At 42.5% G+C, this 22,526-nt stretch overlaps 1 protein-coding gene and 1 non-coding gene across 7 annotated transcripts in view; one reads left to right on the forward strand and one right to left on the reverse strand.

The window, feature by feature from the left end:
* LEF1 (lymphoid enhancer binding factor 1) overlaps positions 1-22,526 on the reverse strand; it is a 123,135-nt gene that overhangs the window by 4,525 nt on the left and 96,084 nt on the right. For 3 of the 6 annotated variants that reach the window (XM_066385601.1, XM_066385599.1, XM_066385603.1), the window contains 5 exons: positions 21,898-22,020; positions 20,752-20,914; positions 14,497-14,604; positions 9,242-9,290; positions 8,543-8,583 (listed from right to left, as the gene is read on the reverse strand). In XM_066385601.1, the coding sequence (XP_066241698.1) occupies positions 8,549-8,583; positions 9,242-9,290; positions 14,497-14,604; positions 20,752-20,914; positions 21,898-22,020 (478 nt within the window). In that variant the 3' untranslated portion in view covers positions 8,543-8,548. The remainder of the gene's footprint in view (positions 1-8,542; positions 8,584-9,241; positions 9,291-14,496; positions 14,605-20,751; positions 20,915-21,897; positions 22,021-22,526) is intronic. The other 3 variants (XM_066385600.1, XM_066385598.1, XM_066385602.1) reach the window with 1 other exon arrangement.
* On the forward strand, positions 6,300-6,375 carry TRNAT-UGU (transfer RNA threonine (anticodon UGU)). The gene has a single exon. It is a non-coding gene; the product is annotated as a tRNA-Thr (tRNA).

Raw genomic sequence — 22,526 nt, forward strand, 5'->3', positions numbered from 1 at the left:
TTCGAGAAAACCGAGGCGTGACTGGTCTCAGATGACCCCCGGAGAGTATGCAGGCCTCCTGGTTCCATGTCGCAGCCTTGTTGGTTCCGAGCTGGCCTTGTCTGCAATGAGCTGGTGAGGGGGAAGCGGCAGCAATGTCCACTGGGCACTGCCGTGCCAGGCACTGAGGCACATATGGTGCCATGTATTTGGGTTCATTTATAGGTAAGGAAATTGGGGCTTTGTGAGGTTAAACTACTTTCCCGAAGTCACCCGAACAACAGGTGGCAGGATTAGCTTGAGCCCTGAAACACGTCTCCCCACCATGCCTGTCTCCTCACTGTGTCAAAAAGAAGAAAGCCGTTTTCCTGAAGCTCAGGGACGGTGTTAACAGAACCACCTCACTCATCGGGAAATCCGTCAACCCGGCTGACTTCTAAGAACACAGCTGCCGGTCAAGACACATATGGGAGTTGAAGCTTCCTGCTCCTCCCCCCTTCTCTCTATCTCTCTCTCTCTCTCTCTCTCTCCTCTAAAATGAATAAATAAATAAAAATAATTAAAAAAAAAAGAAGAGGCAGTGGTCAAATTCACACATTTATAGAAAAAAGCCCTTTAAAAAAAAAAAAAAAAAAAGAACACAGCTGAGCAAAAGAAAGTGACAAAGCCTCAAGCTACTACAGGGCCATCAAGTGGTTCCCTCACAAAAATAGCACATTTTACCCTTCCTCATAAAAGCAATAGCCACACGCCAACCTGAGTGCCATTAACTTTTATGTTATTTAAATAAGCTTTGTTTTCTCATTCCAAAGTCCACATAACGTCAAGAGGAACATACTATACTGTAGGGGAGGGATACAGTCTCAGTCAGAAAACGAAGGACAAAATATTATAAAGAACAGATTTTTTTAAAAATTCAACATAACTTTGGGTCTTTTAAGAATAATGGAAAATAGCCTGATCAGGTGGTGGCACAGTCGAAACCACAGGTTACCAGCTTCAGTGCCAGGCCACTAGCTCAGCTGGAGCCCCGTCTCCACCCTCCACCCCCCACCCCATCAAGGCACATAGGAAAACGCAATCAGTGAACAACTAAGGTGCCGCAACAAAGAATTGATGCTTCTCATCTCTTTCTTCTTGTCTGTCTGTCCCTATCTCGCTAGAAGAAAAAAAAAAGGGGCAAACAGCACCAATTCCTTGTTAGCATGTACTATACACACTGTGGAATAATGATAGGAGGCATTAAGAAATAAAGGGCTGACCTCCCCTATGGTTCCAGATGGCTCAGTGAGAAAAGCATTCTATTAAATAAAATTTGTCCAAAATACCTTTCTTTATTCTACCAAGTATTCCTGTGAATTGATCTTAGTTTACTTTCATGAACAATACTAAATATTACATTCTCAAGAGTATTTAATGAGCCTTATACTTCTCTTCCTCTGTTTTAATGGCACATGATTAACTTTGATAGGGCAAACTTAAACATTACTCTAGCTCTTCTGACCACGCAAGAGGGAAGAGGAATTAACGGCAAAGATGTGGCAGCACTGCAGATTTTAAAAGCTTTATCATGTTTATGATCCCTCCCAACATCTTCCCTAACACGCAAGGCTGTCTAGAGAAATCCGCCCTGTCTGCTAACCTAACAGGCCTGCCAGAGCTGAGCACGGAGCTGCCTGCGGCATCTCTCATTGCCACTCCCCCACTCGCGCCCCAGGGTGGAGCCCTGAGCCCTGACAGCCACCTGTACTGTGAGACCATCTCCTCTGGCTGCAGCTAGTGATGGATCTGGGCCTACCAGTCCCTTCTCTGGAATTCGAAAGAATCACCACCTTGTTGGGAGACGGATACAGCTTGGGAGCAGTGGACATGTGGATCAAACAGTTGAGGAAGTGAGTCTGCAGGAGGGAAGTGAATCTGCAGGAGGGAGAATAAAGCCATTTCCAGGGAGGGACTGATACAGAGGCAGGAAAAGCATTTGGACAGCTTTCCCAGGCCACCCTCTCGTACTCTTCTTGGCCCAACTGTCCGTGGCTTCCCCTAGATGCTTCTGTATCCTTAAAATAGATGTCCTACTCTGCTTAAGCTAGCACGGTTGTCTCTACGGTTGTCTCTACTCCTTGTGATCGAAAGGCTCCTGTCAGAGGAGCACGCAGAAGGCACCCTGCAGGCCGGGCAGACTGAAACCCGCAGGCCATGTGCAGTGGAGTGTCGCCAGTGTCTTGACGCAGCCATCTCCATCTAAGACCATGTGACCAAGCCTGCCCTTACTTGCAGGTGTCAATTTTCCTTACTGAATGTTCTTACTACGGAGTCCCTAGTAAGGAACACTAATCAAGTGTCACGTGTGACAAGCTGACAGGGATTTGTGGTCAGCCACCATCTCACACAGGAACATGGCCAGGGAAGGGGCTGAGCACCAGCCCTTCCTCACCACTGAGACCTCTTCTTCCTGGGCAGAGTAAGTCATCGATCCTGACAAGACAAATGACATGCTATCAGGATCCGACCACTGTAGCAAAAAAGTAGGCAGACGGTGCCCCTCAGGAGGCCGCCGTTAAAAGACCGTGCAGCTGGAGCAGGGTGCACTCGTCTTCCCAGGAAGTGCTGACCTGGGCCCCGGAGAGCACAGAGCCACCCCTGCTGGGGCCGCCATGTCAGCCCTGAGTTGACAGCCCTCACCTTCAGTATTGAGGCTCCCCTTCCAAGAGCCTCTAACCCCATGTGTCAGCTCTGGACCGGGGGCTTTCTCTGTGCTCGACACACCTAGTGCCTAAGTCACCAGAGTGAGCTTCAAAGACTATATGAAATAAACGTTTTTCTCAGTAAGACCACTGAAAATATTTAGACCACTCCCTGACGACAGGGGCATGGTAAATCTCTGGCTTCCAAGCAAGGCTCCGGAGAGGCCATCAGGGTCCCAGCCCAGTCACCCATCCTAAAGATGTCTCCTGTCCCACTCTGCAGCCAGTAATCTCTGCAAAGGCTTCCCAGGACCCGGAGGCCAAGGTTCACAGACTCTACCCACCTCAGCAGGCTCTCAACCACCACCATCTCAGCTGGAAACAACTTTTTAAAAGATGTAAACCCAAGCTCTATATTTTACTACTGCATTCTATACTGTACTAAAAATTACCTCGCACATATGGGACCCAGAAAAATAAAGGTTAAAGTAAAAAATACTTTAATTTCTCGGTTTAGCAAGTATACAAGATAAAGTCTATGCTAGAGCCAAAAGCAGTGTGTGAGTGAGTGAGTGTGTGTGTGTGTGTGTCTGAGAACCTGTGTGTATCTGTACTGGAGTATTTAAGCAGAGATTTTTTTTGCTTTTTTAAAGATAGCTTGTTTTCTACTTTTAAACTAGTTCTTTATCATTATATCATCAAAGAAAATATCCCAGGAATATCTTTTCAATCTATGTATTTGTTTTGTTAAAGCTACTAACCAGTTTGTAAAGTTACATTTTAAATCAGTAAACTCAGAATGATAATCCTCTTTTCAAAAATTCCAATTCTTTGCTTCTTTTATTCCTTATGAATTTTGATTAAGTCAGGAATGGAAGTTCAATATTTGATGTTAATCTCTGACTTCTGACAAACTTGAGGTGTTATGTATTCCAAGTTAAATATGTAGCAAAACACGGGAAACAGAGCAACTTGATCACTTCTATCAAACCCAAGAACCCACTCATGGCAGAACAGCTCAAATGTTACCTACTCCAGGAAGCCTTCCTTGATCTCACTCTGGTTTATATATTTACTGCTCTGTTTAAATTTACATAATGCACTGCATGCAACTCCTTCATAGCATAAAACATTATTATTTTACAATTACTCATTTGTATGGGAGCACTCCAAGAAGGGACAGGGTCTCGTCAGCAAGCACCCCCACTGCCTCATGCAGTCCTGGATGTGCAGTAGTCCTCACTGAATGCTTGCCTAGTGAATAAACACACCATTGACATTCATGATACTGGCCTTCCAGTTGGACGCAGGAGACTGTGTGCAGTCTCATCTTCTATGTCCCCCAGCTCCCACCCTCCCCACAAGTCCAACAAGCTAAGGACAAACTTGGCTTTCTTGACAGACCTATGGCTTATCCAACTAAGAGGAATGTCTTTTATGGATCCCATTTCTAATTCTGTAAATTGTTGCAAGGTATAAAGACTGGGTTGATGCTAATTTCTTTGTTTCATCATGATTCCACCCAAGTAAATACTCTTATAATGCAGAGAGAGAGGTGGGACACAGCTGGGTGTATCAGGAACTGCTTAGCGGGCCAATTTCTATCTTGGTCTGCGTGAGACAACTGCAATGGCATTTCCCATCAAAACAAGGGAAAGCTTTGGGAAATGTGGATCTTTAAAAGAGCAGAAACAAGTTTTCCGAGGGCTTTTTGGTTCGCCGAGGAGTCTTTTCCTTATTAGTGGAGTATTTTCTTTAGCGTTTGTGTTCCATGCTAGCTCAGAGTAACAATAATTTCTCTAGCATTTGAGCTATAGGCATGGATGCAGGATTTTTCTTTCAGGACACCAAAACAGTGTTAAGTTTCACTGTGTACAAAAGAGAAATAAACACCTCAAAAAATCCCTCAACAGCCCCCCTGCCCAGGTCTCGTGTTCCGTGGGCTTTCCCTGACTCCCCTGACTACAGAGCTCTGGGAGTGCAAGGATTGAGCTAACACTCAGCACTTCCTTCAGAACTGAGAACCAGTCGTGTGGGATTCACATCTCACTATTTGCGGGACTGATACTAATCAAATGTTTTATCTGTCTTTGGTTCGCCTCTGAGGTGAATCCAGCACCAGCATGACCGCAGCCTGGCAAACGAGGAGCCCACAATCATGTCAGCAGAGGCGAGTCCCAGCCAGCAGAGGCGGAGCTTCCGAGGCCTCGTGCCGGGGGCAGGGGGCAGGGGGACAGGCCGGGTGACCTGTGCCTGTGCAGGAACTGACAGTCACACCGGGTACAAATCATTTTTGAGATCACACAGGTGCTTTATTAGTTATGCAAAACCACTGAGGTGTACCATAAAGACTACACATTAGTAAATATAAGAGAATCCTGAGTCTCTTTAAATAGCACTGGGCTGCAGTGTTGACCATGGAGAGCAGAGCAGGCTAAGGAGTCCTGAGGCTGCTGGGACCTCAGAGGCCCTGGGACCTGCCCTTTCAGTCCTGCAGCCCAACGAACCGGAGGTCACCGGCTTATGTAACCAGCCCGGACCGCACAGCGCACCTGGGGCTGGCGGGAGGGGCTGGGGCCTCGCTCCTAGTCTCAGCTCTGGACAACATGATGCGCTGTTTCCTCTGCCTTGCATTTCGTTGCCTCTGTTCCAGAACCACACACAGAATACTCTGTTTTTCAGGGATTATCAAGTGTCACCTCCTTAGAAGGGCCCTCTCTGCCTGGCCCACCTAAAGCAGAGCGCCCAGCCCAGTCCCCGTTTTGTTCTCATCTCAGCACATACACTTTCCTGCTCACTCCTCACCCACCCCCCACACAGCAGCGTCAGCCCCAAGAGAGCACAGAGCTCCTGCCTCATTCAACACCACACTTCCAGAGTTACCGCCAGCCTGGTGGTGACGGGTGCTCAATAAATGCTGAATGATGATGAAACAAGTCAACTCCTGTACATATCAAACAAAGTTCTAATTCCCAAAACAAAGAAAAAGGTGGAGGCAAGAGTAAGAATATTATCATTCCTAACTGAAATCTTTATGAATGCAAATCTCAGCTCAGTAATCCTTAATCAAATGACCGCCAGTGTTGCTCTCCAAAACTGGACAGTAAAGAGGACAGTGACTTCAAAGGACCCAGCAGCGAGCGGAGGGCCCACTAGAGATTCTGAGTAAGTGAAGCCCCACCAACTGGAGTCTCACTGAGCAGCTGGGGGGGAATTTTTCTAGAGGAAGGTAGGAGGCACTTTGTTTTTCTGGGACAGGTTAGAGAAGACACCTTAACTTCAGAAAAAATAAGTGACAAGACAAGAAAGCACAATGATAGCTGTGACTTATTTTTAAAAAATAATGTTTGGGATACATTCTAGGACAAAAGTATACTCAGCTTAATCTTCTAATCTAAATGTTAATCAATAAGGACACAAAATCAAATAAGCTCTAAAATACAGAAATACTTTTTTTTCCATGACTTTTAATGGAAATAGCATTGAAGATTTTGGTGCAGAGGAGATGGAGTAACTCAGTGAATGTCAGTTCTCAGCATACTGCACTTAGAAGGACAGCATGGAGGGAAGGAAGGACTGTTGTCCACACCTGTATTCAGTAAAAGGACAAAGTTCTTTTTAAAAAAATGCAAACAGGCCCTGGCCGGTTGGCTCAGTGGTAGAGCGTCAGCCTTGTGTGTAGAAGTCCCGGGTTCGATTCCTGGCCAGGGCACACAGGAGAAGCGCCCATCTGCTTCTCCACCCCTCCCCCTCTCCGTCTCTCTCTTCCCCTCCGGCAGCTGAGGCTCCATTGGAGCAAAGATGGCCTCTGCCCCAGGCGCTAGAGTGGCTCTGATTGCAACAGAGCCACGCCCCGGAGGGGTAGAGCATCACCCCCTGGTGGGCAGAGCATCGCCCCTGGTGGGTGTGCCGGGTGGATCCTGGTCAGGCGCATGCGGGAGTCTGTCTGACTGTCTCTCCCCGTTTCCAGCTTCAGAAAAATACAAAAAAAACAAAACAAAAAAAAACAAAAAAACGCAAACACCCCACAAAAGCTTATGAATGTGATTGTTACTAGAATTACTTCTACTATGATGCCACAAGCTTCTAGAGGCAGGGCCTGTAATTAAGTCCCAATAACCAAACCAGGAGGCTTGCTCAGAATAGGTCCTTAAGTAATAGCCATTAGGCTGAATTAAATATGGGCATCTGTGGTATTTTTGGATACCTTACTTGGACATCTAGATGAAGGGTGGTCCTCTTTTCACTTGGAGAAAGGCCTGCCACTCAAGATGAGTTTAGAAGATTTCGATACCATAGAAGTACAGTGGTGGAACTGCGGACAACCTGGGGAATCTGAGCAGGGTCAGGAAGTTGCAGTGGAGAGGGCACGGAGCCAGGTCTCGGTGAGGGGACAGAGGAAGTAGCTTTATGAGGCACATGAACAACTGCAGGTGGCAGGCGTCACCATTCCCGGTTCACAGATGCAGAAAATGAGGATTATAAAGCTCAAGTAGGTTGTCCAGGCAAACACTGGATTTAGAATTCAGATCTATTCAGTACCCAAATCTCTGCCGTCTCCTTTGGGGAAGCCCACTGACCTGTCAGCACCAAATGATGTCGAGGCCAGGGCTGCCCCCTCAGGCAGAGGGAGCAGGCTCTCCCAGCACAGGGAGTGCTGCAGCGGCCTCCATCTACCTGGGGAACCGCTCCTCGTGTTGCCCAGACTGAGCACAGGACTCCTAAGGACAGGCCGGAGGTAAGGGGAGGCAGAGAGCGGACAGACTGAGGCAGAGCTCTGAGGAAAGGGCAGGGGCAGCGCTGCACTAAGTGGTTTGCGCTTCAACCTTCAGACGGCGAAAAGTACTGACTTTTTTTAGTTGGGAAGTGACACAACCAATTTGTGTTTCAGCAAATTCCTCTGGGAGCTGGCAGAAAGAAAGTCTGGAGGCAGGAAAATGACCCAAAGACTATTACAATAATCCGGACGGAAAGTTTGTGCTCCTGAGCTGGACAGTGGCAGTGACGAGCTGAGAGGAAAACCAGACAGACCGAAGAGACAGAACTGACAGGACCTGGATGTGGTTGCTAGGGAGACAGTAGAATCCAAGGAAGCTCCTATGAAAAGAATTTCACAGGGGAAAAAATGCAGACACACTGTGGATTCAAAGCTTAGCAAAGACAACATCAATGTACAAAGCCAGGTTCCCTGGGCTGGTGGTTATATGGTCAAATATAAAATTAGAGCAAAAAGAGTAAGATAAATATTACTTGTAAATACCAGAGAGAGAGAGATCTAGCAATGGTTGCCAACAAGGAAAATACATGATAGCATAATACAGTAAATTAAGTAGTCCCCATGCCATATTTAAAAAAAAAAATAGTACAAAAAAGAAATAAAGCACCTCTTTCCTTCTCACAAGAAACAAATAAATTACTTTTAAGTATCTATGTATCACCTCAATCGAAAAGAAGTCTCCTAAGAGGAAGAAGTGCCGAGTCCTGAGACAGAATGGGCCTGGCCCCTCACACTCAGCCCTGAGTTTGCTGAGTAGGATCACATTTTGCTTGCTCGTTTGCGTTATTATTGTTCGTTAGTTTTTTAAGCGGGAGATACGCCCCTTATCAGAGTAAGGAATGGTTGAAAAGAAAGGGAAAAGGGAATGGAGAAGGATTAAAGGGACAAAGGGGGAAGAAGGGGAGAGGTAAACACATACTATATTGTAAATACATAGCCGGTATAAAAACCATCAGATTTTTTAAAGCGCTGATTTGATTTTGGTGGAATTTCCTCTTTAAAGGAGCAATGTTGAATGGCATCAGTACAAGCAAGAAGATTCATAAGCAAGTGCCTCTGTTTATAACTAATGTCAGCAGTAGGACCAGAGAGTCATTCTTACCATGTTTCAGATGTAGGCAGCTGTCATTCTTGGACCTGTACCTGCAGAAAATTGTGTCTTTAACAAATTTTTATTGAAGAGGTTTCTGAACATTCCAAATACGTAGTAGCTACAACACATGTGGACTTGTTTGCTTTACTTTTTATGGTTCTTATACCAGCCATTTTTATTTGTGCCGTACAAGTGGGCTTACTTTTCATGAAAGAAAACAGGGAAATCAGTAGGACCTCACTGATGCCTTGAATTAATGTATAGGAAAGATAAACCCTATTGTCATGTTTTCTATTTTTAAGTAACCCTAAACCACAGAAAAGATTCTTAAGGGAATATAAGGTAGCATATTATAGAATTATCATAAACATTTTTACTGTAAAGAGTTATGCAAATAGAATAGTAGTGTTAATAAAGCAAAGAGAACATAGACAACAGAAGCAGAAACAATACACGACAAACACCACAGTTAACCAGGATTCCAGGTGACAGGGTTGGGGAAAGGAGTTTTTAGATGTACCTTCACAAAGTCACATTGAAAAGAAAGGTCTCTTTAAACATTTTTAAAGAATTTCAGAAGAAAAAGCAGAGCGGAAGTATCACAAGTGACAGCTGCAGAATAAAGCAGTGTGTGTGTGGAAAGATGCAAACTTCTTTAAAGTCTCTGTCAGGGCATAAGAACTGAATGAAAAGTCACACAGTGCCTACCTGATGTAGATTCCTGTAGTTTTTCTCTCTTCCTCTTCTTTTTCTTACCCTGGAAGAAAGGCACACTGTCATGTTACAGACAGTACTGTGAACACATAGGTGAATGTAATAAAAAAAAATACAGGAGGAAAGTCAACAAAGAGATAAAAACGCTTCATATTCATTCCCATTCTCTCTCTCTAGTCTCCCTCCCTCCCACCATCTGCTCCTGGAAAGTCAGAAAGCAAGAGAAAGAGAAAATAAATTATTTTTTGTGACCTCTGTCTCTATAGCTTTCTTTTAATATCACCAGTACTGACATTGGGAGTGGTCACACACACACACTATGATAATGATGTCCCAGGGCTGTGGCCACAGAACATCCTTCAAGGAAAACCCACTCATGGAGGCAGAACTTTTATTTCTAACCACCAAATTAAAGACCTACTTTTGCTAGTGTTCATGATAAAAGTTCTGTCCTGTGGCCTGACCTGTGGTGGTGCAGTGGATAAAGCGTCAACCTGGAAACACTGAGGGTGCCGGTTCAAAACCCTGGGCTTGCCTGGTCAAGGCACATATGGGAGTTGATGCTTCCTGCTCCTCTCCCCCCTTTTCTCTCTCTCTCTCTCTCTCCCCCCCCCATAAGAAATAAAATCTTAAAAAAAAAAGTTCCATCCTGTGAATTTCATCATACAATTAAATGTTTCAGATGTTAACTAGGAACCATCAGCCCCCATGGCAAAGGTGGGACATGACCAAGGACGGTGGTAAAGGGTAAGACTGAGAAAACTAATGGTGATTTCAAAGGCTTATTTCTGGCAATTAAAGACCTTGGTTCTTAAAACAGATAATTACCATGGATATGAATGCAATTTTCAATATATTTCAAAATTATTTTCATCACAAATTAAACATTTTAGGTCCCATTTACAGTGATCTAATTTTTGTTTTTCATCATAGTTACTTTTCCCTCAAAAAATAATTATAATAGGGCATAGACACAGTAGACACTTGGTTTTCATGAATAAGTAAGTGACCAACCTAGATTACGATGGTATTTTAAAATAACTGTAGCAGAACACATATCACATCTAGTATCTCTGTGTTATGTTGGCTATAATAATCACATTAACAAATAGCAAAAAATAAAACTACAAGATTATATTGAAAATACTGTGAGAATACATGAATGCATGTTTTTATACACCTGAAAATAGGTTTTATTCATGTCACATGACCTGGCCATTGAAGCCATAAAGCTTTGGAAAGTTGCCTGAAACTACCCTCGCAAACACTAAGGCTGCAGCAGATACTAGTGGCCTGGGAAGTGGTTTCGCAGTCTTTCACATTACTGAAGGTGCTCTGGGCGGGGCGGAGCGAAGCTGCTGTCGGGGAGCAGATAGGGAGGCATGCCTCTCTCACAGGGATCCGCAATCTCCCTTTCAAATGGGATCACTGTGGTTTCACAAAGTTCTTTGAAGTTGTTTCCTGTCTGGAACCATCTCCCTCTTCCTTCTCCTACCTCCTATTTGTCCTTTAAAACCCATCTCAAATGTCATCTCTTCTAGAAACCCACTGTCTCACCCCCCCACCCCACCCGCACCTTCAGGCAGAGCTCACTCCCACAGCCTAACTCTTCACAGGTGCTGTGACGCTGTGACGGGCTGTCCCCAAGTCCCTCACCAAACGGCCCCTGGCTCCTCAGAGCCTCGCCGGAGTCAGCACATGTCTGCCCCCAGCACATGCCTAGAACACATGACTGCGGTTGTGAAATAACCTACGGGACAGTCTAAGCATAAGCAGGTGTTTCAAGAGAAGCGACACAGTAAACAAAAAGAGCTAAGTAGTCTGGATGTGTCAATGTCGACTTACATTAAAAAAAAATCATAAACAAAAATATTTTTCACAAAATTCTATCTAATATTAAAGTTATTAAGCACTAAATTTAAAAGCTCTCACAAAATAAATATTTGGCTAATCTCACCTAAAAAAATATGTGCACTGTTAATTAAAGTTATAAAAACAAACTGGTTATAAAATTTATGATGCCATAAAGTAGGGTATTTTAAAAGAAATCATCAAGATATATTTAATATGATCTCAGTGACAATCAGGATAGCATTCTGACACTAAGATACAATTTTTTTTTTATTTTTTTAACAGAGACAGAGTCAGAGAGAGGGATAGATAAGAACAGGCAGACAGGAACAGAGAGAGGTGAGAAGCATCAATCATCAGTTTTTCGTTGCAACACCTCTGTTGTTCATTGATTGCTTTCTCATATGTGCCTTGACCGTGGCCCTTCAGCAGACTGAGTGACCCCTTGCTCAAGCCAGCAACCTTGGGTCCAAGCTGGTGAACTTTGCTCAAACCAGATGAGCCCGTGTTCAAGCTGGCGACCTCGGGGTCTCGGACCTGGGTCCTCTCATCCCAGTCTAACGCTCTATCCACTGTGCCACCGCCTGGTCAGGCGATACAATAAATTTTTATACAGTTATTTTAAGAATATCTTTAGCTAAAATGTTATCACTTGATTGACTTCTGTTCACCTTAGAAATTAATAGGATTATTTTGATTTATTATAAAAATTATATGTAAAAAAGCTGGGTTTCCCCTTCATTCAAGAGAATCCTAAAATCAAGTTATGCAAAAACAATTTCCTTTAAAAATTGGACAGGAAAATCTTTCAAGGTAAATTCAGACAACACTGGTTTTAAAACTTTCTTGCCATCTCTCCACACGGACAGAAGAGGGAGCACAAGAGGGAGAAAATGCTTCTTTTATCTCTCTTACTTTTTTTTTTTTGTATTTTTCCGAAGCTGGAAACGGGGAGAGACAGTCCGACCAACTCCCGCATGCGCCCGACCGGGATCCACCCGGCACGCCCACCAGGGGGCGACGCTCTGCCCACCAGGGGGCGATGCTCTGCCCACCAGGGGGCGACGCTCTGCCCACCAGGGGGCGATGCTCTGCCCCTCCGGGGCATCGCTCTGCTGCGACCAGAGCCACTCTAGCGCCTGGGGCAGAGGCCAAGGAGCCATCCCCAGCGCCCGGGCCATCTTTGCTCCAATGGAGCCTCGGCTGCGGGAGGGGAAGAGAGAGACAGAGAAGAAGGAGAAGGGGAGGGGTGGAGAAGCAGATGGGCGCTTCTCCTGTGTGCCCTGGCCGGGAATCGAACCCGGGACCCCTTGCACGCCAGGCCGACGTTCTACCACTGAGCCAACCGGCCAGGGCTCTTTTACTTTTTTGAAAAGTAAAAATTCATACTTTCTTTAAGGATCAGAACCAGAAACTTTGCTCATTGACATTCAACAAGCAATGCTAATTAAATCTATACAACTACATAGCACAGCAAAGCTTTTCCATGGGTCAGAGAGGGAAGGTCAGCTCTCCTCTTCCAGGCAAGCCACATCCAACAGGGTCCAGTACGAGGAAGTGGAGAAGGACACTTGAAGACGCTTTAAGTGGGAACCCGGTTCCCACTTGCAGGACATGGCAATGGCTTCACCCAGAAGATGCTAATCACTGCCCAGGGAACAGAAGCCCCGTTCAAGGGAAAAAACTCTTCAACTAAAGCAGTCTTCATAAGAAGGGACTGAACACGGAGCTATTCTGCTCAGGAGATGGTGAAGTCAGGGAGACCTGGGTGTAACCTGCAGCAAACCCACTACATGGCCACAAATTACTTAACCTCCCTGATCCCTCAATTTCCCTCATCTGTTAAATGCAGTAATACTATTTATGCCACAGGATTATTATAAGGATTAAAAAATAAGAGGAAAAAAATAACACAAAGCATTTAAACAGTTCTTGACAATTGCTGGCAGATGGTAGTTATTAAAACAACAACCCAGGGGAGGTGATGGGCTACCATTTGTAAGTAACAAACAGTAGGACTCTCATTGCCTATGTCATGGTTGTATCCAATGTTTAAACTCCAAATCCTGACCAGTAGTGACTTTTTCTTTGGAGCACGTTACCAGAAACCAATATATTCCAAAAGTCCTGGCATCTCATTATGTGGGACATATGACTTCAGACATGTAGTCCATAGGACCATCTACAGCAGTGGCCACATGTTAAATTACATATTGATTAATGGTGTCACCCTCGCCTTTTTAAAAGGGACAATCTTAACTGGCATTTCATTTTGAATGCTAGTTTCATATGAAAAATGAAAATGACCTTTAACTTTTTATATTAAGAGGTTAAGTAATCATAGTTGTTCCCCTCTATCAATTAGCATGTATAATACACTTTTATAGACATATTCTGTGCTGTATTAAGACATGCGTAAGATGTTCAAACTCTAAAGTAGTAACATAAATGGCAGTATATTTTTGTCAATAAAGTTAGTACAACTTTAAAAATATAAATACATAATAGACATCAAAGTACATTAACGTGAAACAAACAAAAATTTTTCCCAGTGCTAGTCGGTTGCAAAACAATCACTTGAATATACATTATTGTTTACAAAAATTGCAAAGTAATATAATCCTTTTAGAAAGCAATTTGACAATCTATATCAAGAGCCTTTAAAATACGTATTTTTAACTCAACAATTCAACTACTGCAAATCTATTCTATAGAAATACCAGTCCTAAACACAGAAAACTGTTATGCCCAAATATGTTCACTGCAGGATTATTTCCAATTGTTTTAAAAAAAAATAGAAAGCAACTTAAATGGCTAAAAGTAGGAAAAATGGTTAGTTATGACATTTACTCAATTAAATACTGTATAGCCATTAGATTGGTATATAGTAACACTGCACCGTAATAAAAAAAAAATGCTTATATATGAGCAAGAAGCATGATACAAAAGTGTATGTACGTACATACACACACTCATATCCAAGCAAAAAATAAAAACATATACACAGGAAAAATAGTGGAAGGTAATGTTACTATGTAGGTATTACTAATGTCGCCTTTATATGATGAATTTATAGGCTTAAATAATTCTTTTTCACCATTTTAATGATAAGGTGTTTTTTTGGTTTTGTTTGAAAGTAAACACGAGTTTTGTTTTGTTTTTACTTAGAAAGTTTCACTTAAAAATAATTCAATTCATACTTACAGCCAAAAATCATTATGATAGCTCAAAGATTTCAAAATGTGATATATTCCTAAAATCTTTATTAGAAAAGTCCATTAACTTCCAAAAACAGGCCCTAGTACCAGCATTAGATGCACTATAAAACACACTTCCGTCATGCAAGTCACAGAAAGAGTGGGTGAAGGTGAGAGCCGTCGCACGCTCGGGAGCCTTACATAATTGTCTCTCGCAGACCAGCCTGGATAAAGCTGCATATGTAGCTGTCTTTCCTTCCGTGCTAATTCATAATATTTAGCCTGCTCTTCACGGGAGAGGGCATGCCACTAAAACAAAAAGGGGGGGGGGGGATAAAGTAAAAGTAAGCAAAATAGAAACAGTAATATATATTTCATGCTTTAAACGCTGAAGAATGGAAATATTAAGCATTGACACATTGATCTATGTATTTTTAAATGGCAGAAGACCACGTGCTGCAGTGGTCCAGTTGGAGTCTGGTGGCCGGAGAGAAACTCAAACTTTGGTTTCTCTAGTCTGTTCTCTGATATCACATGAAACACTTCAAAGTCAATCAAAGTTTCTGAAGTAAAATGATCTGTCATCCACCCTTTCTCTTTCCCGGTATAAATGAAAAAGAGCTTTCACTGCTGAACCTCAACGCCCAATTTAGTCCTTTTCATAATTTGCAGCATATTCTGATATCTGAGCCTAAGTACCGCTTATTTATGCAAAGTGTGATAATTTCCAGATGTCTTTTCTCCAGATACATCCTCACTTCACATGGACACTCTCCCACTGTCATAGGAAGAGCCTGAAACCTTCATCACAGAACCCGGTCTATAAAGCAAGACATCAAAAGTCTGTCTCTTCACCCTCTGCTCAGTGTATACACGCAAATTGTTGTACAGGGAGAACACTAACTTTGTACAAACACACACACACACACTTTACAGTTAGTTTTTTGCTTCCTTCTGATGGAAAGCAAGGAACACTAGGTAGGTAAGTTCGCGTTGCCATCTATAGAATTTGAGGCTGTAGTATCTACTTTGAAGAATACAGTGGCTGATATCTCGCAAACTTTCCATTTCCCTTTTACATCTCTGATATGTATCATATATAGCCAAATAGCTTATGTAGGCAATTGAGAATTTAAAGCAGCTTACCGTATTTCTCCATGTATAAGACGCACATTTAAAAAAATTCTGGGGGTCTAAAAACTTGGTGCATCTTATACAGTGGTTGTAGTTTTTTTAACTTGTATTTCCCGCTTTTTCGCATTTGGTTTTGTGCTCGTTGTTGTAGATAAATAAGATGTGGGTTCAATCACTTTATGTAATACGTTCTTTTTCAAACTTCGGGCCCCAAAATTAAGGTGTGTCTTATACATGGGAGTGTCTTATACATGGGGAAATACAGTATATTTGCACACTGTTTTGTGTATGTATGCACACAGTTGCCCCAAACTCCCCGCTGGCAATTTCAAATATTTTCCCTACTTCCTCAGAAGTAGAGAAAGTGCCCAGACCTGTCAGCAGTTCCAGAACTGGCTGAGCTTTGAGGGACCCATTGGTCAAAGGTGATGGCACAGTGACAGTGGCTGCAAGAGATGTAAGCCACCCCACGCATGTGCACATCCACGTGGACACACACACACACACACACACACACACACACGCGCGCGCGCGCGCGCGCATGCTCTGAACCAGCCTGGGCCTCCCAACTCTGCTCTCCCCAGCCCTGGGCTGTGGAGCTTCCCGTTTCACTCCTTTCATTCAAGGCTAGGCTAGTTTCCCTGTTCCTGTTTTTTAAAATGATGAAATGAGAAAAAGGAAAAGAAAGGTGTGTCTGGGATGGGCAAAGGAAGGAGGAGGGAAGAGAGGCTGATGAGGAAGTCTCCAGGAGGAGTGGATGATCCAGGTCCTTAGCACAGGGACTTGCCCCTGACTACAGCTAGGAAGCTTGCCTCTGGAAACAAACCCGGTGATCTTGTGTGTCAGGAGAGCCCCATCTCGCCCTCGGAAGAGCACCAAAGCACCTTCTGCCTCACCTCTCCTGCCTCCAGCAGGTCAACTGATTCCATTTCCTTTGAAAGCACCTTAAAAGCCAGGCCTCTGTGTTGGACAGGGTAGATGATTTAATTTTTAATTGCTGTAGAAGTGTAGAGTGTCAAGTTATGAAGTAAGACACACAGGACTTGGCTTGAACCTAAATCAGGTAATATGTTTTTCTTCTTTTTTAATTTTTATTTATTAATTTTTTGAGAGAAAAAGAGAAACATTGATTTATTGTTCCATTCATTCATGCATTCATTGGTTGACTCTTCATTATTATTATTTTTTGGGGGGTGGGGGAAGAGATGAGAGGCATCAATTTGTAGTTGCAGCACCTTAGTTGTTCAATGATTGCTTTCTCATATGTGCCTTGACTGGGGGGCTCCAGCTGAGCCAGTGACCTCTTGCTCAAGCCAGCAACCTTGGGCCTAAGCCAGCAACCTTTGGGCTCAAGCCAGTGACCATGGGATCACGTTGATGAACCCATGCTCAAGTAGGCGATCCTGCACTCAAGCCAGATGACTCTGTGCTCAAGCCAGCGACCTTGGGGTTTTGAATCTGGACCTCAGCGCCCTAGGTCAACGCTCTATCCACTGCGCTACCACCGCCAGGCTCATTGGGTGATTTTTCTATGTACTCTGACCAGGGATAGAACCTGCCACTTTGGTATATTGGGATGATGCTTTGTAATATGCTTTTCTTAACCCTTTGAGTAGTATGAATGTTCATGTATGTCCTCATGCCTCCTGACCATCCAGAATACAATCATACATGTGTAAGGCAACATTTTAAAAAGGCAAATGTATGTTCTTGTTTCCATAAATTGGCTATCAAACAAACATGATTTTAAGTTAATAAAACTGGAACTGGAACTAATTTCATTTTTTGAAAAAAAGCTCACTCCTGGGGGTCAGTGAGCATGAAAAAAACTCACTACTCAAAGGGTTAAAAAAGAAAGAGGGAAGTAGAAGAGAAAAAAAGAAAATATCTGAAGAAGCTACCTGAGCTCTTTGTACTAGTGCAAGAAACACAGCCTAGGAGGCTGGGAAGAAGCACGTCTGGGTCAGCTGTGGAAGTCTAAACTAGGCAAGGAAGGTCTCGCTTCCTCTAGCAAGGAGAGCTTTCCTAAACCCGCAGCACTGGCTGGTGCTCAGACCTTCACACAAACTGAGCACAGCGGAAGGGGTCAGACGGGAGTGTTGTTTTTTGAGAAAAGACTGATCATTAATATTTACACAGTTATGGTCTAAGTAAATGTGACTGGCAAGAGGCAGAATGTTACCAGAAAGAAACAAAAAAGGAGACAAAAAGGAAATAGTTACAAAAGGAGTCTTACTCTGTAAATCTGTTTACTCACCTGACAAGTAATAGCTCTCTTAAGCTACCACAATATATCAATATAATTTTATTTAATTTATGATGGTTTTATAATTTGCTAAGGCAATCTGAAATAAGTTTTATAAAACTTATCTCTCAAAGTTTAGGAAGTTGGGTCTTCTACCCAAACACAATCAGACATTTTTCAGTAAAAACAGAAAACTTAGGTTAACAAAAAGACTCAAGCTAACAAAACTGACCAAAGTACCCAGAGAAAAATTACGCCACACACTATTTATTTGCATTCTCAATTGCTTTTAGTTTCCTGATATTTCTAATGCACAAAATCTATTAACAAAAAAAGATCATTTATCAGAGTACAATAGTATGTCATCAAACAATGGTATTAAAATTTTGCACTGAAACAAAAATTAAGTCTCCTACAAACTGAAAGTCTTTTTACAGAAATTTCTGAAACATAACTGACTAAAAATGCTTTTCTATTGCCTTTGATTATTGAAAAATTAGGAGTTTTTTTTACATTAAATTTCATTGTCAAGATTTCACCAAGTTGTTGAGAAAATGTCCACTTAATTTTAAGAAATTTATACAGTTCCAAGATTTTAAAATCCTGACAATATATTTGCAATAAACAGACTTCCTTTTAATAGCCTGGAAGGTCTTTCTAAAAAGCTTATCTTAAAATAAAATTTGTGTTATTATTTGTAATATGAAGAAAACTGATTAATTCGTGTAAATGAACATTTCTATTTTTGAGATACAGTAAAGATGCATAAAAATCAAAAGATAAAATGTTCAGGGATAGCTTTAAGTTCCACTTTCAAAAACTGTAATTATTCCAGTGTAAAACTTCATGATTTTAAAGCCAGGAACTTTAAAGAACTAGCAAAGACTCCTCTGCCAGAGGGGAGTTATGAAAGGATAGAAAACCTGATCTTAATCAAAGATCTCAGAGACCTATAAATAGAAACAGGTGTCCAAATCAAAGACAGAGAGAGACCCCAAATGAGAACCATCCCTTAGGACACATGCTCTGATCTGGGGATTGTTAAGGGAGCTGAGAAAGTAGCAATTGTGGGAAATGTGCATTAAAAAATAGGAAGCATACCTCCATATTATATCCTTACTCTCTTGAGGGAAAGAATTCCTGCTGGAGGGACAGGGGACCTTGAACTCAAAAAAAGGGGAGAAAAAGCTAAGTTTTATACAAGCTATATAAGAGCATCAACTCTTCTTTTCCGCTGATACCTTCCTTTTAAAGGGTCAGGGGAAATGGTCATCAGGCTTTAAGCTGTTAAGGCAGAGTTCTTCAAAGATGATGGGAGTCACTCATGTGCTATGATCTGGCTTGGGAAATCATTGTAATTACTGTTATTAAGTGTTTAAGAATCCACAGGGAGATAAAGTATTGTACGGAGGGCACCAAAAAGCTATAATCTGTCACCACTCCCTAACCTTGAAACCCTGGTATCTTGCAAATTGGAAATAGCTGCATTTTTTGCTATCCAACAGGAATCAATAATGCAAGAAAGCCTGCTTCCTTCTGTCTGAAATCCCCTGAATGCTTTCTCTTATGAATGCTGAAATATAAAATGGTTATAATCCAACCTGGTAAAAATGATCATGAATAGCAGCTAATACACAGTCTTCTAAGTTTCACAAAGGTTTGTTAGACCCCCATCCATGAATGTTTATTTGCAAATCATGAATTTCTTGAGAGAGGTTGCAAAAAACTAATACAGACCTGCATAATTAAGAGGCTACCACACATTTATGAACAGCATCAACAACTATGATGGAGCATTTCTAAAATTATACTGTAACTACAGAGAAAATGTGACCTAAATTAAAAATTCAATTTTTTTCCAGCTACTCTTCTGATACCTAACTTAAAAATATTTCAATCCTGAGAAAAATACCTGAAAAGTAATTTTCACTGGTGGTTGGATTTAAAAAAAAAAATTTTTTTTAAAGTCTGAACGATGTTTTATTTTTTATTTTTTTAATTTTAATGGGGTGACATTGATACATCAGGGTACACTGGTTCAGAAAAAAATCTCTGCGTTATTTTGACATTTGATTATGCTGCATTCTCATCACCCAAAGTCCAATTGTCTTCCGTCACCTTCTAACTGATTAAAAAAAAAAATCTTAATGTCTGTGCTAGTTGGAGCCTCATACCTGGTACATGTCATGTGTTTAAAAAAAAATATCTGAGCATGGGCGACAAAAGGGATGGAAAGAATAGGAACAACCCAGTAACCTCGCTCATGTACACTTGAAGAATAAGAGTGATCTTTTCTAAAATAAAGATTTCTCTGGCCCACATAAATTCTTCCACTGAAAGGTTCTGAGTAGCACAGATCTGCTTCTATCTGGGAGAACACAGCCACCACTTACCAGGACAGAAGGGCAGCTAGTCGTCTGTCCACAGCCTTTCTGTGGCGCCCTACATGGGCTCAGTGCTCCCCTGCTTGAGACCCCAGAGCACACGCACACATGCTGCTCCACCTGCGCAGCGCAGCGCCCACCTCTCCCACCTGGTCACTTGGTTACCCCCACTCATCCCTCAGGTCTCAGCTTAACTACTATTTTCTCTGAGAGGAATCTCCCTACTCTCCTGTTACTCTTTCTTATAGAATCTTGTTCTTTATATTCTCAGTACTTATCACAATTTTAATTATATATTTATCAGGTAATTATTTACCTAATATTCTGTATCCTGTCACAAAACTTTAAACTTCACGAAGACAGTGACATTTGTTTTTTATTCAGCAATTATTATCTATATAATTGCCTAACTGCAGCACCTGGCACATGAGACAATAAATACTTAAAGAATAACAGGAAAAACAGTTGCCTTTTACAGGAAGTTTTCAATGTGCCAGGTACAACTGAAATTGTTTGCAATGCATTATAACACTTAAGCCTCCAAAAGTTCATCACTGTATCTTCTCTGTTACTTCCTAGCAGGTAGTGATTACACAAATGCGCTCTATGACCAGCCAATAAGCAAGTACATTTGGGCAGTTTTAACAAAGCAGTTCCACAGGTCCCATACATTTATTTACATCCCACACTTACCCTTCTGCCTAGAATCTGGTTGATAGCTGCACTTTCTTTCAGAGTACACTCGGCCACAACATTTGCTCTCATTTCTTTCATGTATAACATAAAAGCATTCAGAGGCTTCTTAATGTGAGGTCTTTTTGGCTCCTGCTCCTTTCTCTGTTCATGCTGAGGCTTCCTAAAAGGTGGACGTGGTGGTGTGGGGCAGGGTGGGCAGAGCGAGGAAGAGATGGGAGGAGAAAAGCAGAGCATCTGTTTACATCACCAGGCAAACCAGGCTGGGGCAGCCCCAGGCAGGCTCTCCACAGTCCTGAACACCTTCAGTTTAGAAGAGCAGCTCTTTGTGAGTGACTATCCTTTGGCATGAGGTTGCTCAGCTAGATCTACAGAAGTTTTTAATGTAAAATGGAGATGGGTCTATAAAGCTGCTTTATTTAGGGCCCTGAGGCTGAACTCCTTGGTCACCTCAGGAAAAGCTGAACCTATTGGTATAGATGGTCATTCCTCTTCCAAAAGTGAGGTTGGTAACTTTTGGGGGGATGATCAAGGGCCACTCTGAGCAGCTCATGAAACTGCAGCCTCTCCCAGATGCGTGCTGGCTCTGCCTACACTTGCAGGGGGTTTACGGACTGTCTTGGGCTTCCTGCCAACCCTTCCTCCCATCCCGGTCTGCAAACCCTCCATCAAGAAACTCAATTCCCACTATCTTCAGGGTCACAGCCTGTAACAACCCTGGGCTTGGTTTGTCCCCTTCCCTTGACTTTTGTGCCTTTAAAACCTCGAAACAGGGAAACTGCACCCTGGGCATGCACTGAACTCTCCCATCCATTTCGGGCACCGCCAGGGGCTGCCCAGCAATCAGACCTAACTGAAATCTGGTAGTAACTGGCTACACAGCTCAAGATTATTTAATGCCTGTGCTCTGAAGATTGCTCCAGTTTGGTGAGTCCCCTTGATCTTCGGAGGTGTGCGCGCCTTTCCAATCTCATAATCACAGTCAGCTGGCAGTGAGAATCAAGCCCATTAAAAGTGCTCAGGGACAGAGGTTCCAAAGCAGAGCTCCACAGATTTCCATATTAAAGAGAGGGGGAAGGTTTAACAACAGTGAAGAAGAAACTGTGCTTAAATCGCATTCACAGGTGAGGCCGGATGCATACTTACACGTGCATCAGGTCACTGTCAGTGTGCGGGTGTTCCTGTTTGACCTGAGGCGTTACAATAGCTGGATGAGGGATGCCAGTTGTGTGGGGACCAGGAGGACCAGGAATCATGTGATGGGAAAACCTAAAAGAAAAAGAGAGAATAAACAACGTATACTAGTGGCTGTTGTAGCACAAGCTTGATGGAATTCTGAAACACTCCACTAACTGCTATTGGCAGTGATGCACAGGACTGGTGACCACAAATCAGAGTGGGCTCATCATTTCTTTCCTTTCTGTATTCAGGTGGAAAATATTTATAATTATTCCCTGTATAACAGCTTTTCCCTCCCAAACTAATGTGAGTAGAATCTGGCATTTTTCCTGGGAAGGCTCTAGGTCTTAAAAAGAACCGAGCTACTGTTCTTGCAAAGCAGTTTTCAAATAATTTCAATAAGGAACAATTATTTTGGAAATACAACACTTGAATAAAGATTTAGCTTTCCAAAGATTTTTAAATAAAAGCTAAAGGAATCACATTTAGAAACCTTTGCCTATATTCTCACTCAAAACTTCACATGAAAAGCCACCTTATATTGTTGGCTTCTTCAACAATATAAGATTAGGAGAGAACAATTTGGGAAATAAGGG

Source organism: Saccopteryx leptura, chromosome 5 (genome assembly GCF_036850995.1).
Source record: "Saccopteryx leptura isolate mSacLep1 chromosome 5, mSacLep1_pri_phased_curated, whole genome shotgun sequence".
NCBI lineage: Eukaryota > Metazoa > Chordata > Mammalia > Chiroptera > Emballonuridae > Saccopteryx > Saccopteryx leptura.